At 52.7% G+C, this 14,906-nt stretch overlaps 5 protein-coding genes across 5 annotated transcripts; 1 reads left to right on the top strand and 4 right to left on the bottom strand.

Annotated features, from left to right (window-relative positions):
- The first annotated feature begins 59 nt into the window (after window positions 1-59).
- On the top strand, window positions 60-3,139 carry PV07_03845 (uncharacterized protein). The gene has a single exon (XM_016390601.1). The coding sequence runs from the start codon at window positions 138-140 to the stop codon at window positions 2,922-2,924; it is 2,787 nt and encodes a 928-aa protein (XP_016252503.1). The 5' UTR covers window positions 60-137; the 3' UTR covers window positions 2,925-3,139.
- Window positions 3,140-3,377: 238 nt separating this feature from the next.
- PV07_03844 (uncharacterized protein) lies at window positions 3,378-7,404 on the bottom strand. The gene is made up of 2 exons (XM_016390600.1): window positions 6,148-7,404; window positions 3,378-6,033 (listed from the first exon to the last, which is right to left on the bottom strand). Exons 1-2 carry the CDS (start codon window positions 7,109-7,111, stop codon window positions 3,512-3,514), a joined length of 3,486 nt encoding a protein of 1,161 aa, XP_016252502.1. The 5' UTR covers window positions 7,112-7,404; the 3' UTR covers window positions 3,378-3,511.
- Window positions 7,405-7,792: 388 nt separating this feature from the next.
- PV07_03843 (uncharacterized protein) lies at window positions 7,793-8,766 on the bottom strand (the record flags this gene model as incomplete). Its single annotated transcript, XM_016390599.1, has 1 exon — window positions 7,793-8,766. Exon 1 carries the CDS (start codon window positions 8,606-8,608, stop codon window positions 7,793-7,795), a length of 816 nt encoding a protein of 271 aa, XP_016252501.1. The 5' UTR covers window positions 8,609-8,766.
- A 550-nt stretch (window positions 8,767-9,316) lies between these two features.
- PV07_03842 (uncharacterized protein) lies at window positions 9,317-10,950 on the bottom strand. The gene has a single exon (XM_016390598.1). It carries the CDS (start codon window positions 10,819-10,821, stop codon window positions 9,436-9,438), a length of 1,386 nt encoding a protein of 461 aa, XP_016252500.1. The 5' UTR covers window positions 10,822-10,950; the 3' UTR covers window positions 9,317-9,435.
- A 148-nt stretch (window positions 10,951-11,098) lies between these two features.
- PV07_03841 (uncharacterized protein) lies at window positions 11,099-13,391 on the bottom strand. The gene is made up of 3 exons (XM_016390597.1): window positions 12,760-13,391; window positions 12,218-12,653; window positions 11,099-12,151 (listed from the first exon to the last, which is right to left on the bottom strand). Exons 1-3 carry the CDS (start codon window positions 13,197-13,199, stop codon window positions 11,177-11,179), a joined length of 1,851 nt encoding a protein of 616 aa, XP_016252499.1. The 5' UTR covers window positions 13,200-13,391; the 3' UTR covers window positions 11,099-11,176.
- Window positions 13,392-14,906: the final 1,515 nt, after the last annotated feature.

Below are 14,906 nucleotides of genomic sequence, written 5' to 3'. Positions count from 1 at the left end.
CCGTTTTGGGGTGTAAACAAAAGAATCCCAAGGACATGGCAACTCTGCCTACAGTGCCTCTCACACAGCAGCACGCAACCCTTGCAGTACTACGTCAATTGAAACCATGAAAGCCTTATGACAGTGACTTTCCTCTGATGGCTTCTAAACTCATGGATGCGGCTATCCTTGTCGACGACGACAATATGGAAAATCATAATCCCCACGTCAGTCCGAACCCGCTCAAATGCCCTCCTGCGCCTCTGCACCAGCTCTCGCCGGAGCGCATCAATCAACAACGCATCCCTCAATCGCCCTCTCTACACAGCTACCTTGTTGAGCACGATCGACCCAGCACCCGTGACTCCTTCACGTCGGACGTTCAGTCCAAAGTCGCTTTCCTGAACAACTTGGCGGCAAACACCAGCGTTCAATCGTCACCTACTCGGCCCAGAAGGCTCGGGGCCGGACTCCCGGATAACTGCAGTGGCACCCCTAATCATAATCTTAATACCAACAATGCTCTGCAGCGGGCGGTCATGGGATACGAGGAAGCACAGGCAAGTCTCGCCAGTCTGAACGCCGAGCTCGAGCGGGCCAAGGAAGAGCTGGCCTCCAAGAAGAAAAGGGAGAGGATGCTCTCACAACGCGTCGAGGATCTCCTGGAAGAACTGCAGGCCGACAAGGAGAAGAGAGGTCGAGACCAGGAGTCCTACACGAAAGAAATCAAGCGGTGTCGCAAGGAGACGTACCGCGCTGAATTGGCCGTCGTGGAGGCGCGGCAGGATCTGCAAGAAGTGAGGGCCGAGTTGAAGAAATGCCAGGCCGAGATACAGCACGAGAAGACGGAGAAGGAGAAGAGTCGTCAGGAGAGTTTCGAGAGGGCTTACGCGCTGGCAGGAATGGTGGGCGAGATGGATCAGCTTAGGGACCGGCTGAAAGCTGTGGAAAAGGAGAGGGACGCGGCCTTGTTGGAGGCAAAAGCAACGGTTGTCGAAAAGAATGCGTCTCTGGAGAAGGGTGTTCAGACTGAGTCGCGAGAGGCTCAAAATGATGGCGCAGGGACCGAAACCCCGGTGAAACAGGAGGAGGGAAAGGCATTCCAGGGAAAAGAAAAGGTTCGATCTCCGCATCATTCGGATAGCGAGAGCGATATTCAGTCTGTCTCCCAGTTTCGGATGATACCACCCTCAGCGTCAACGAGTCATACGATATCTGGAGGCCCTGCCCGTCTGGTCCCCTTCAAAATGCCCGACTTCGCTGCTGCGATATCTCGATTGGATTACTACGACAAGCAGCTAGGAGGAGAGAAGATCACTCCCGAAGAAGAAGTCGAGTTTCTCAAGCAAGAGCTCGCTTGGGCACGGAAGAAGCATGAGGAAGACTCGGATTTGATTCATTTCATGCATATGCAGTGCCAGTTCAAGGCATGTCCGTGTCGACTGGCTGAATCAAACGGCGAGCGCTTTGTTCACGATCAAGTTTATGATGCAAAGATGCAGCAGCAGCGCGCATCAAAAAAGAGGAAGCTCTCGAATGATGAGGAGAAAAGGCCGGTTCTTGAAGAAAGTCACAAGAGATTTGCGGAACAGCCACTCACAGGCAAAGACATGCCTGCTCAGAATAAGCCGAAAGCAGAACCTCCATCAATAGAGAGTGAGCCAGCCAGACTTCCACCTGACCCGACGCCAGAGTTGATGGACAAGACATCAGAAGAACCTCTGGTTCTCGAAGAAGCTATCGAAGTGCCCCTCCCGGACCCAGACCCCATGGAGTTGGACTCGAGCACCACTACACCGGACGCGACGGCCCAGTTGGAGGAAATCACGCAAGTTTTGGTTGAGCCAGCAACAGGGTCACAACCATTCTCTTTTTCAACATCTATCACAAGCAATGCTGGCATTGGGACTGCAGCTCCGCCACTTCGACATACTGAGAGTGCGTCGGCAGTGCTTGACCAAGACCTCTTTGACCTCTCGCCACCAAAACAAGCGCCTCCAAGACGACCGTCTACGGCGCTGGGTATCTTGACTGTCGACTCCCCTATCCGACTAGTGCCGGATTCACCACGCTCAGTCAGGTCTTTTCAGCGTGAAAGCGTGCGAACTCTCACGAAGGAACGGAACACTGCCTTCACGCCATCAGTCACGACCACTACCACAAAAATCGCACTCAAAGACTCGCCCTCCCGCGGTAGCCTGCACAGGCGAGCACAATCAAAACCGAATCTTCGGGGCCAGTCACCTTTGGTGGCCTCAGTCATGTCTCACCACGATGATGGAGACGCACAATCTACATTTGTAAAAGACTCTTCGGCTTCTCCCGCAGCGAGCACTTTGTTTCCCGTGACGCCCTTGCACAAGCATTCGAGGTCGATGCATAATCTGGCTCAACATGCGCAGACGCAGGCTCATGTTCAGGGTCAAGCTCAAGCGCAAGTTCCCGGTCATGCAAGAAGTCCGGAGTCGAGTGCTGCTACAACTACAACCACAACGACCACGACACGAGTGCCTCTTAGAGAAGCGGTTGACGCAGATGATGTGTTCAGCCCGGAGCACCGTTCGAATCGAAACGGATACGATCACGCTCAAACCGAAGTCCTGAACATCAGACTGGACTCGGATCCAGGCAGAGAACCAATTCCCCAGGCACAATCTAGAGTGACCTCGCTCGCAAGCTCAGCAATGCTCTCCAACGTCCCTGGGACTCCGATCTCAAGGGAGGCGGCGCTGGCACAGATTCGGGCACGGAGAGATCGAGCCAGGAGCGTCAATCTCAAACGCTCTGTTGAAGGCCATGGCAAAGGAGTAAATGGCACAAGGAGTCCGACGAAGCCCCGCCCTGGGGTGTTGAATGGAAGCAGCGGGCTGTTCCAAGCAGTCGGAAAGGAGAATGCGCGCAGGGAGATCAGCCAAGCGAGCGCGCCGGGACGGCTTGCTTTCTGAGTTGCGCTACATAGGTAATCTCCAACGCATGGCGAGGCCGGCTGAGTGGCCGATGACTGACGGAATGAGTTTGACTTTGGAAACGGATGGACGAGAAGGACACGGTTCAATTGGCTAGTGGCGAGGCTATCTCGACCTGTGCACAGACAGACAGACTTTGTTAATCGACGCCTTTCCACTATTTTCTTGAACATTGAAGGAGCCACCGTAACCCCAGCCCTGCATACCAATCTAGGTAGGGAGCCTACGGGACCGGCCGGTCACCGCGTCGTGTTACATTCTTATATGTCCTTCGTGACGTGCCGTGGCATATCCGCCATAAGTACTCGGTAAGAATGTAATATGCGGGAATGGATGGGGTAGACTCTATAGACCTTTTCCACGCAGAGCATGACCCAGCGCGATGATAGGATGTTGGATGCGAAGTTTTCCACATCGCAGAGCATGTAAATTATGGACGTGCTTGCAATGCCTTTGCGGGGTGCAAAATACCGGTCTATGGTCCATCTTTGTATTATCTAGACAGGCATATAACAGACACCATGTATTACGATGAGGACCGAGTATGACGGAGCCAGAACGGGGATTCAATCTACCCACTGACCCGGAATAGATGGTATCATCGACCGAGCCTCTGCACTCCTCTCCTTTTCCTTGAGCCGTCGCAGGAATCCGAGGCGGATATACTGACGAGGGAAATTTGCGAATTTAAATGAGGCGAGCGTGTCGGTGTGCCATTGCAGGGAAGGTGGCCCTTGGCTGTTGATAATCTGTTTGACCTCATCCACGTCTGAAGAGATACTTAACCAGAATGCCTCGTCATGGTGGTAATTCAGAAACCATAGCCTGAAAACGAGTGATCTTTCCTGCTCCGGCCATAGATTCGGATGGGGCATCAAATCCATCATCCCATGATGCATCGATGCCGCTTCGAATGCATTTTTGCAGCGACCCTCTGCCCATACATCGGCACCGGCCTCAAGCAGAATTCGCACGACTTGCCCATGACAACCCTTGATTGCAGCCTGTAGTGCATTACCATAATACCCGCCCTGGTGGTTGATGTTAGCACCGGTATGGAGTAGAGTGCGTACGACCTGTTCGTGGCCGGAAAAAGCTGCGGCCTGTAGAGCATTACCATAATACCCGCCCTGATAGTTAACATCCGCACCGGCATCGAGTAGAGTCCGTACGACCTGTTCGCGACCGTATTGAGCGGCAACCAGCAGTGCATTGTCGAGACATTTTCTCCGGCAGTTGAATTTGGTGCCAGTAGAGAGGAGAATTCGCAAGACCTCATCATCACCGCGATCGGATGCAACTTGTACTGCACTATCCCAATCATCCAGGGCCGGCAAATTCAAGCCAGCACCAATTTCAAGTATCTTTCTTACAGTCTCCGCGCGCCCTCCCGCAGCGGCACAGTAAAGTATCACTCTGCAGGGGTTTCTGCGAGGAGGAAAATAGGCCACTACCTCAATCAACAAATCCAGCATCGTCTCCAGGTCAACAGTGCGATGAGCTGCATAACCGAGCTCCCAATATAATTCTAGGGGAGCTCCTGCAGTCAGTCGATCCCACAGAAGGCAGAGTTCGTCGTGCAAGGGAGCAAATCCATTCATCTTTGCGTCTCGGAGATGAATGTACCAAGATTTCTTGGCATAGCGCTTCAAGCTCTTTGCTGCCACCATGACCTCTGGGTCTCCTGATTCGCTTCGGTGGAGTACTCCTGGGGGCCAACACATGGCACGGAGGTATATCTTCGTCCAGGTTCTCGCAGTGTCTGCGGAACTTAGTGAGTGTTTCCAGACACCACATTCCATCTCTGAATGGCGGATTAGAAACTCCTTGGCAGTCTGGTGGACAAGGTAGATCTTAGACCGCTCAATGAAAACGAATAGCCCGCACCATTCTCGAATGTGATTCTGAAGACGGATCTTTTCGACCAAAACCGAGTCCAAAGAGTCAACGTCCTTTGAAGTCGCGTAACCGAGGGCTAGAGACATCTCGCCGAGACTGAGGGGCTCCTGAGCACCAACTATGATATGGAAAATGGTTCGCACAATATCGCGCTGATTTGTCCGCACTTTGCTGAGAATCTTCTCGTATGCGTCGTCCACCGACGCGGGGAGTGTTGCGATTATAGAGTTAATCGAGTCCTCATCATGCTGTAAGCTATCTCTGAGGTTTTCGTAAATGCCATCAATGACGAGAGAGAGCCATAGATACGTCCGGTTTTGCATTCTCAATAGCTTTGAAACCAGCAGCTCACTCGCGTTTAGTGACAAGGGTACAATTTCTGCCATCTCAGCAACTCGGCGGCGAATGACCAAGTCAATCTCGGATCGGATTGCATTGTTTTCATTTTCGCCTCGAAGGCGAATTATCGGGACTGACGTACAACATCCATTCATGCTGCGCTGGAAGTTTAACTGGATGCTATCATACGGCCGACTAGTGACCAGGATCTTCAGTGAGTGGGTCCGAGGTTTTGTTGTCTGTGCATCTGCGAAGAAGACAGCGAGTTTGTCGATCAGGCGTGGCCGATCAACATCCCGACATTCATCAAGGGCGTCTAAAACGCAGAAGACGTCGCGGGAGTTGGTGTCTGCAGTGGCCGCGAGGAATATCCTCCATAGTTCATCCACTTCCTTCGTCAACTGGTCACCATTTCGTCGCCAGGCAGGTATTGCGTGTGCAAGAAGGTGCGGCTGGCTTGTGAATAGCTGGTGCAGAAGAGCACAAAATGCAGATGCCAGATTGTCCTGATTCTGATTCTCCTTGAAAAAGAAGTAACAACATATTCTTTGCTTTGTCGTCTGTAATTCGTGATCGATTAGGGATTTCGAGAGGACAGATTTTCCGCAACCTGGATCGGCCGATACCCACAATACATCGTCAGCCTTGTTCTCCTGCCATTGTCGGTATTTGGGATTGCTTAGAACCCAAAGGCACGTGTCAGGAGCTCGTGATGGGTTGACATTCTTCTGCTCTTCATACGAACTCAGTTTGAAGGCGCGATGGCATGACTGATATTCCGTGTTCTGAAAATTCGTCTCATGGCTATTTAGCTGCTCTCTTAGCGGCTGGACTTCGCCTTCATCGGAACCTATTGGTAAATAAGAATTAGATCCACTGCAGATAGCAAGTCTTCAACTGGGAAAAGTACAATTACAGAGAATGAACTCTCAACATTGGCAGTATCGTATAGGTCAGGACCTACCTGCGATGCCTTTAACCGTTTGTTCGCGGTCGAGCTCCTCTGCTGTGACATATAGAAGGAGTTCTTTTGTCCATGCTGCCGCTGTTGCAGCAGCGTACGGATGCCATTCGTCGTTTTTGTGAGAATCAGCGTAGTCACAGATTCCCCTTACCGTCAGGAACGGGGAAATATTCGCAAGGCCAGCAGCTTCCATCTCCACACATAACGCACCATAAGATGCCCGGAGGTTGTCTCGAAAAAGGGGGTCTTTCACCACCTTATTTCCAGAAGCCACGATGCCATAATGGATCTGGGGGCCGGTGGTAGTTCGACTTTGACGAATGATTTCATAGCGAGGTAAACATTGCTCGCAATTGTTTTGACCTTCGGGGTGAGGGTACCTGCTGTCAAAGAGGCGATCTTTTTGCTCGCTAGGGATACCATAACACGGATACCGATGGATCATGTCGGAAAGGTACTTTAACATCGGTCGATCTCGATCTGAAGGTTGTGCTCGTATCGCGGTGATGGCAGTCAAAAGCACATATGGAGGCGTATTGGGAGCGGCCTTGAGCTCGAAAGCACCTCCATGTGTGGCCTTGCCCTTGTCGTAATGTACAACGCCACCGCTGGTGCCGCTTGGGATGCCCACAACAACATCGCCGAGCCTGATGTCGAAGCCCTTCTCCGAGCCCGGTAATCCTCCACCGATACCGACCAACATGATGAACTTCAAATGTTCAAATGTCCTGACCATATCTTTTGCCACGTGTGCTGCCGCGACAAGGCCGTCAATGCCTGCAGGGAGACCAGCAATAACGACATTGTGATCGTGTACACGTCCAGCATGGTAAGTGTTTTGATCTCGACTTTTTCCCTTGACGATGCCATAGTCTTCATCCAGCATTGCTGTCGCTGCCACCATCTCCACGCTCAAGGCGCATATCCATCCGATGTGATATTCATTGTGTGTTGGGCGGGCCATAACGGCCGTTTTCAGTTGTGGAACAATGCCATATACGAAAAGGATCGTCCTCGAGAGAGTGAACGCGTGAGGGACTCAGTGAGGCTATCAGACACGGTTGTGAGGAGCGAGCGTAGGTCATTGGTTTAGCCGTTGCACAGTTTCTTTTGGGAGGGTGGTCGTAGTGTCAAGGGGGGATGAAAGAGAGGACCAGGCTGGAGGCTGATGAGGCGCTGATGAGGCGCAGCGCTTCGGATTGGGGTCGCTTGCAGCGCCATGATCAGGCTTTCATAATATGGTTGCACATTGCCTGGAGGGTCGACATTTGTGGTTTGTCGTTTACGAGGCGGGGAGAGTCTTTAACGAGTTGCGGTTGAGGCTTAGCCTGGCTACCTTCCCCTCGCAGCTAGCACTTGCTCGGTGGTCAGTGCTGAAGCGCCCAGACTCCAAAGCTCCACAGACGTTTCGACGCTTGGGCTCAAGGACAGCCTCAAAGTCGATTGCTTCCTTTCATCTTTCTTCGATCCATGTGATCCACAGCACAGACAGATATTCTTCGGCGCGGGGCGAGCGGGTAAGAGTACACGGTTTCTATGGTCTATACAAAGAGCCAAATTCTGCGCCTGGATGAACTCTCATAGGAAGGTTCGTTGTCCACTCCTTCCGTCAGTTGTGGCTATGCGGAAAAATATCCCTCTCGTCTCAATTCATGTTCTTGAGCATATTCTCCTTCAGATGGTCGTCCGCCTCTGTCGCCTCTGCCTCGACATAACCCTCGTCTGTGCCAACGTAGCCTTCCTCATCGACATAGATTCCCTCCGGGATGAATGTCCTCATGATATTGTTCACCCAGCCGTGCGGGACACCGAGCTGCACCGACTCGTCGATTCCCCTGTTCATCCGCCCGATGTACTCCTGCACGATTTTGCCGGGGGTGGTGCGGAACTCGTCGACGTACACTAGCGCTCGGATCGTTGTGGGTGGGTGCGATGCTAATGTATGCTCATGGGCGGTGCCGTTAACCATGTGAGAAGAGGACAGAAATGAGTTGGACACGCTGATGCCGTACTCGGTTGGATCCCTCAACCACTTCGTTACCGTGATGGGCAGGTAATGCTTGTTATAATCCCAACCCCCCTGAAGGTGCCGCTTGATTATCTGCGTCTCCGGATCCGGGTTGATTTCCGGTATCGGGTTCCTCGCCTCGTTGTGGCCCTCGTACATGTCCAGCCGGGCCTCGTCCACAGGGTGCATGTTGTACAGTACACCCCATACAGTGTTGTGGTCCGAGGCGGCGTTGGACTCGGGAAGGGCAACCACGTTGGCGTACCCGCGTTCACAGATTATCCAGGCGTGCGAGTCCAGACGTGCGATTCCAACGGGTTCGCTCGAGGCGGGCGAGTGCTGCAGCCGAAGCGACATTTGGTACGCCGAGAGGTTGGACCCGTAGGCGAAGTAGAAGGTGCCCGTCTTGGACGAGGTCGAGTGGGGGTGGTGGACGACTTGCTCTGGAGACATGGTGTCCTAACTTTGGACGTCGTCTCCCTTCTAGCTTGAAGTGATCACCAGGACCGATAGAGTAAAAGTCGTAGCCTTCGTAAGTGCGTCTGATCTGTACACTATCCTGATCTCAAAGTGGCTCTTGTTCCAGCTTTAGGTCTGACTGCCAATTCATAAAACGTAGATCGACAATATCTAGGACGGTGATACCTCAATGAGCGGGATGAACGATGTCAGATCCGTAATATGCAAGTCGTCTGCAACCGACCGAGTGAAATGTGTAAAGATAGGGCGGGGATATCAGTCTGGACTGATGGATGAATAGTCGTATCGGTGACTTCGCTCGATCTATCGTAAGGAGAAGTGAATATACGTCTGTACCTTAACTTTCTAATCGCGCTAATATGTTGTCACAAAGGATTCACAGATTCACGATAGAACAACACAGTCTAAGGGAGGGCGATTGTTTTTAAGAAGGAAGTGAATAAAGATCGAGACGGGATGACTAGCGACAAGTGAAAGGACTAGCGAAGGTGCGAGATGGAGATGTGCGATTTTTCGATCTGGACTAGAAATTCCGTCGCGACTTTCGAGGCCGCGATTGATGACATAAAGCACAGCGCAAGGCTGCGGGCGAGACTGGACCTGATTGGCCCAGGACCATGAACGGCGAGGATGGATGGAGAGCGGCATCATGGGTGGCACTGGAATGTTCCTTAGTACATTCCTCATCCAAGTCAGTCACTGCCTTCAATTCATGGGATATGTCTACGGCGTTATGATGAACTCGTCAATCATGATCACGGCGGATGTAGCTGACAAGCTACTCACCCGTGCAAGCCACTTCATCCGACGTAGACCGCATACTTCATGAACTCCTCGACCTTCCTCAGCCGGTCCAGGTCCTCCTCCCTCAGGCACAGCGCCGCTGCAATCTCGCCGTCGGGGCTCTTGGGCATCAAGTAGAACAGACTCTCCACCGGCACAAACTGTGGCCTGCGGACAGCCTCTGGCTTCCCCAGTCCCAGGTTGAAGTCGAGGTCGTAGCAGTCATACTTGGCCCAGGAGCTCAGCATGATGTCCACAGACAGGTCCAGCGTCGCCGTCACATTGACGTTGTTGTCCTCCGGTGCGTGGTGAAGCCACGTCGCAAGTGCACGGGTCGCGTAGGCCAGGTTCGAAGTCTTGGGGTCGACGGCTTCTCGGAGTTTCGAGGCGACGCTACCCAGACGTGCAGCGAGGAGCGCGTCGAGAGGGTATGTGGTGTACGTCATGTTCTGGACGAGTCCCGGGTACGTAGCCGGAATTCCCAGGTATCGCCGGGGGTCGATCGCTCGTGCAAAGGTGACCTCTCGGGCAGGGTCCAGGCGAGGACGGCGGGCTCGGGACACAGAGGACCAGATGAAGGCGCTCAGAACGTCGTCGGTCGAGACATAGGCTACGTTGTTGGCGAGGAATTGCATGGCCTGCGATTTCAGACTGGCAAGAGACGCGGCCGAGAATACAAAGTAGGCCCAACTGCACTTTGGAGGTTCAGGCCCGGGCTGCTCAGACTGGCCTTCGGCGGCTTTTGTGGCACCCTCATGCGCAGGAGGCCTGCCGATCTGATGAGAGAGTTCGGGTCCTGGCCTATACGCCTCGTCCAGGAGTGGGATGAGGTTGCGTCGGTCGAGGTTGCCGTTGGAAATTTCCTCGGCCGTGAATGGATCGTTGCGGCAGGCCTTTGAGAGGAGATGCATGATTTGAGCCATACCCGTCATGTCCATGGTATTATGCTGTGTCACAAATGTGAGCAGGAGCCCGCCCGGGATGAAATTGGCCTGCAACACAAAAACCGGCGCTGGTCCGTCTGTGCCTGCCGCCAGGGTGTTGATGGGTGCAATGATGGACTCGTCTAACATGCTGAACGGAAAGTTGGCCTGACGCAGGATATCCATCGTCAGTATCGACGATCCATCTTTGAAATCCTTGACCACCAGCCGAGGCGTCTTCTCGAAGGGTTTGATTCTGTAGAGACTCCGGGTGCCATCACGGGCATCTTCGCGAGAGACCTGGCCTGCGACCCATGGAAATCTGGCAGTTAGTCTCTCGAGTCCTTCCGTCAGTGTGCCAACAATCTCTGACTGTGATACACCACTGCCCATCCGAAAGCACAGGCATAGTTGGGTGTAAAGCTTGTACAGCCCTTGCTGTTGGCCGAAAATATCCAGTTGGTCTGCGACGTCTTCCATGTTTTGTTGAGCGAGTTTGTGGTTATCATACTTACATCTCTGGCGGCTGAGAGGAGAGTATTTGTATTCAACCTGAATGCCACGTCTCTCTGCAGCTTTGACGTAATGCGTTAGTGGTCCAGACAGTCCGGTGGCACAAAACGTGGTCCATTTCAAAAGCTCCACGGCGAACGTTGATATGGCCTTGCCGGCCGAGGAAAGTGGAACAACTTGGGCCGAAAAACTGATCCCCCGCCGTCCGGCCGAGTTGAGAAGATAAGTTATTAACGACAAACTGCTCCCATTATGTGCTCATTATAATTCATTACACCCCATTAAACGTGATCGTCTAACATCGTTGCGCTTCTCTTCAGGACTAAAGCAATATATCCGCATACCGATCCGGATGCGCAATCAGTGGGGTGACTCCGCCGCTTTTCAATGGTACATTGATACCACACCTCGCCAGCACGTTGGTGACCGCGCACACCTTGACTGAACTCAGCGTGATGCCGCGCTGGTCTGGGTGCCTATCCGTCAAGAGGATCAGGACGTTGATAAGCTCTTGTATCTCTTCCATGTCCAGGACCACCCGCCGTCGGTCGGGGGTCAGCCTGCGTTCTTGGGCGAACACGCTTATCTCCTCGTCCAGCCACTCCGCAACTTTAGACCGGAGATGGGTCATCTCCCCAACGGATTGCCATACTTTGACGTCTTTGAGGAGGTGTGGGGCCGAGATAGATGCATGCGTGAACTTTTGCTCCGATGCGCGATAACGTTCGTCGAAGAGGCGCGCAAAGATGGAGAGTTGGACGTCAACCTCAGCCTCAGCCTCAGCCTCAGCCTCGACGCCCTGAGAGGGGAGTGACGAGGAAGACGGACAAGCCTTCGTCTGATCGATGCACTCTGATATGGTAGCTGCGATTACAGCCATTCCCCAGACAAAGTTATATGCCAAAGAGCCGGGCGACAGCTCTCGCAATCGTCCGTCGATCCGCCAGGTCCATGACATGCCGGAGGACGGGTTGAGCGGGCCAGTGTCCTTCAGGCGCAACCAGTCTGCGGCCTCGATTGCATACATCCTGTTTGGAGCACTGTCTGAGACCAGCTCGTCGTATCGGTCCCGCTGCAGAGGCCAGATGGTGTGTATGTCCGTTCGCACCAGGTCTCCGCGCACAAGGCTGAGGTAATAGTAAGCGTAGTACAGCATCCGCGCCGTCTCGGCGGTCTGGGTGGTTCCCGAGCCTGGAGGGAATGCGGGCGCTGGAAATGGTACGGCATTCCAGAGCTGACAAGTGTTGAGCGGGGCAAGGAGAGACTTGACTCTTCCTTGTAGGTTTGCAAGGAGGACCTGCATCTCAAGGTTAGACTCGAGAGGTGGTAATATCACTGGCTCTGTTGGAAAGGCCAACCTCACCTGTAAACTTCTGTATATGGTTTCCAGTGACATCAATGCAGAAGATATTAGATTGCTTTTCTCCCTCAACGCTTTTCGCTTTTTCGGGCTGTGGGAAGCGATATATGCCAGTACTGTCTCTTTAAATTCCTCGTCCTTCTTGCGCATGTCATTCTTAATCTGTTCTATAGCTCCTTTCACCTCGAGAATCTGCCGGAAGATGAGCCTTTGTTCTTCCTGGCTGTTAATCTGGGCCGCCTGCACGGCGCCAACCATCGTGACGCTGGTTTTGGCCTGCTCCTCTGCTATTGCTTTTCTGGTGTCAGCGTTCTGCGACTGTAATGCCCGTTGCAAGATGTGCCGGTCATTGATCATAGCATCGACGATTATCTTGGTGTTGTCGCGCTGAAGGTCGGAAAGGCAGAGTTGCTGGAGCGCCAGGAGATCGACGCGTTCTCTGTACAAAACAACAATTAGATGTTGGTTGTTGCCACTTTCGGTATTGGAAAGGTGATCACAGTCTCGTCTGCAATCTGACCGCCGCAGAGGGATACTTGACATACCTAAGATCCGCAACCAGCCGGAGGTTGATCTCGTCTCGATATGTATTCAGCCGCTTCTCAATGGCATATATTTTCTCTTTGCTCCATACACTCCGTAGAGCCTTCCTCGTGCTTTTCCATTTGCTGCTCTTCCCTTCCACCGTCACCTTAGCGAGGGCATCGAGAAGCTCCTGTGCGACATCCCTGCAACCATGGCAAATGCTGTCGAGAGCCGGATCGCTCGATTCCGGCAGCTGCGCGCTTCCGTCCGGAGGTTTATTAGGCTGAAGCTTTGCTGTCAGCTCCGCGAGATCCTTGGTCGTCGCCTCAACGTCCACGGCTTCGTTGTCTGCCCCAGATCGATGGACTTCGCGCGCCTTGGAGATAACATTGATACTCTGGTTGATCAGGTCGAAGATGTTTACCACCAGGCTGACGGCACTGAGAGGGTCGAGAACCATCCTGCTCTATACAATAAGCAGGTCTGTCGCAGTCAAGTGCATGATTGACCGAGACAGTGTAAATGAGAGACCGAGGGGTGCCGTGGAATTTGAGGCCCTGGTGGCGTCTATATGTGCCCGGCAGCTCTCTTGATTGTTACATTGTAAGGCTGGGTAGCCCATTGGCGCCCTCCGCCCCCTCAGCACATCAACAGGAGTCTGATTTATAAGGTAGTTGTGTGGTTGGTCGTTGAAATACTGTACCCGGGGTTTTTGGCGTGGGATGGTGAGGCTGTCACTTGGCGGGTGAGTGTCTTCCTAGTTTCCTCGTCTTGCTCCCCTCCTTAGGCGCTGGTGGCGTTACCTCAGCCTCAGCAGCCCCCATTTCCAGCCATTGTCGACGCTAATACTGGTACGCCATATTATAAGTTCTGCATGAGTTAAAGCAGAAATTTTGGTGCCTCCTGGTCAAAGGCGAAGACTTGACCCAATATCCCAGAGCATCCTGCATCTGGGCGAGACTCCTTCTCGCTTCATTTCGGTACTTCTACTGAAAAAGGAAAAAATAAGGAGGACTTATGACATGCGGCTATCACGATGTAAGGCCCTTCGGAGACCTAATTCAGTCTGTTACAAATAAATATCAACTTCGTCCGTAACCTTAACGTGTGCACAGTCAGTCTGGGCGGGTGAATGGCACGGCACGAGGCTTAGACCCTGCCGGCTGGGGCCAGTGGGAAGATCACGAAGATCTTAAGGCCTGGCCGAGACGGACGAGTTGCATATTAATGACTGCGCCTCCCAGCCGTTTCAGGGGCACAGCCCGCCATTCCTGATCCACCAAATGCAGGACACCCTTCTTGTCTCCATAGTTAGAAGTTCATGTTGAGTCAAGGTTTGTATCAAAACAATCAATCAGAGTGAATTATTTGAGACAATGGCTTGTCTTGGAGGTGTACAAGGACGTATATCAGGCCCCTTGAGTAGATCGGAATTTGTATACCAACGCCGATAGAATCTCTCGCAGAGACAACACTGGCGGAAAGATGAACCAACGCAATTTCTCGATGCTGCTGTTATCACGCTCAACAACCCCCTAGCTATTCGCTTCTATGTTGGAAACTTCAGCCACGCTCGTCTTTTCATCGGCAGCTCCAGGGTTAAACAGCATAATAGATCGGTCGAGGGCCTCTTTCTGCTCTTCGGTGATTCGTGTGATTTGGACGACAACGGTGTCCCCGAAAAGGGTATTGATCTCCTCAAGGGAAAGGCCTTTGGTCTGTACCGCGTGAGCATGAACTCCGTCAGATCCTGTCAGAGGGGAGACATACCTCCGGGAAATAGAAGTACATTATTATGATGTTGATCGTGGTGAGGAAGATGAACAGCAGATAATATTTCCATCCGACTTCGGCGAAGGCTGTAGGCGCTGCCTCGAGGAATGGTATCGTCGCCAGAAAGAGAACAGAAATACACCACGCCATCCCCTTAGAGCGAATTTGGGTCGGGAAGATCTCTGCGCAATAGACGAAAGTCGTTGCGTCGCAGCATCCACCATAGCTGGAAAACTTTAGCTTTTGTAAGGGTCCGGAAGATCAATGCTCAACATACAACGTCACAAAGAAGAACAGGAAGAAAACTCCTGCTCTAAGTCCTGCTCTGTTCGTGGTGTTGGAAAACGAAGCGTCCATCGCCGTCTCACAGCAAAGGCAGATGAGGCAACCGGTG

The sequence above is a fragment of the Cladophialophora immunda genome (assembly GCF_000835495.1).
Source record: "Cladophialophora immunda strain CBS 83496 unplaced genomic scaffold supercont1.2, whole genome shotgun sequence".
NCBI classification, from domain to species: Eukaryota; Fungi; Ascomycota; class Eurotiomycetes; order Chaetothyriales; family Herpotrichiellaceae; genus Cladophialophora; species Cladophialophora immunda.
This window is presented reverse-complemented; position numbering and strand designations above follow the sequence as displayed.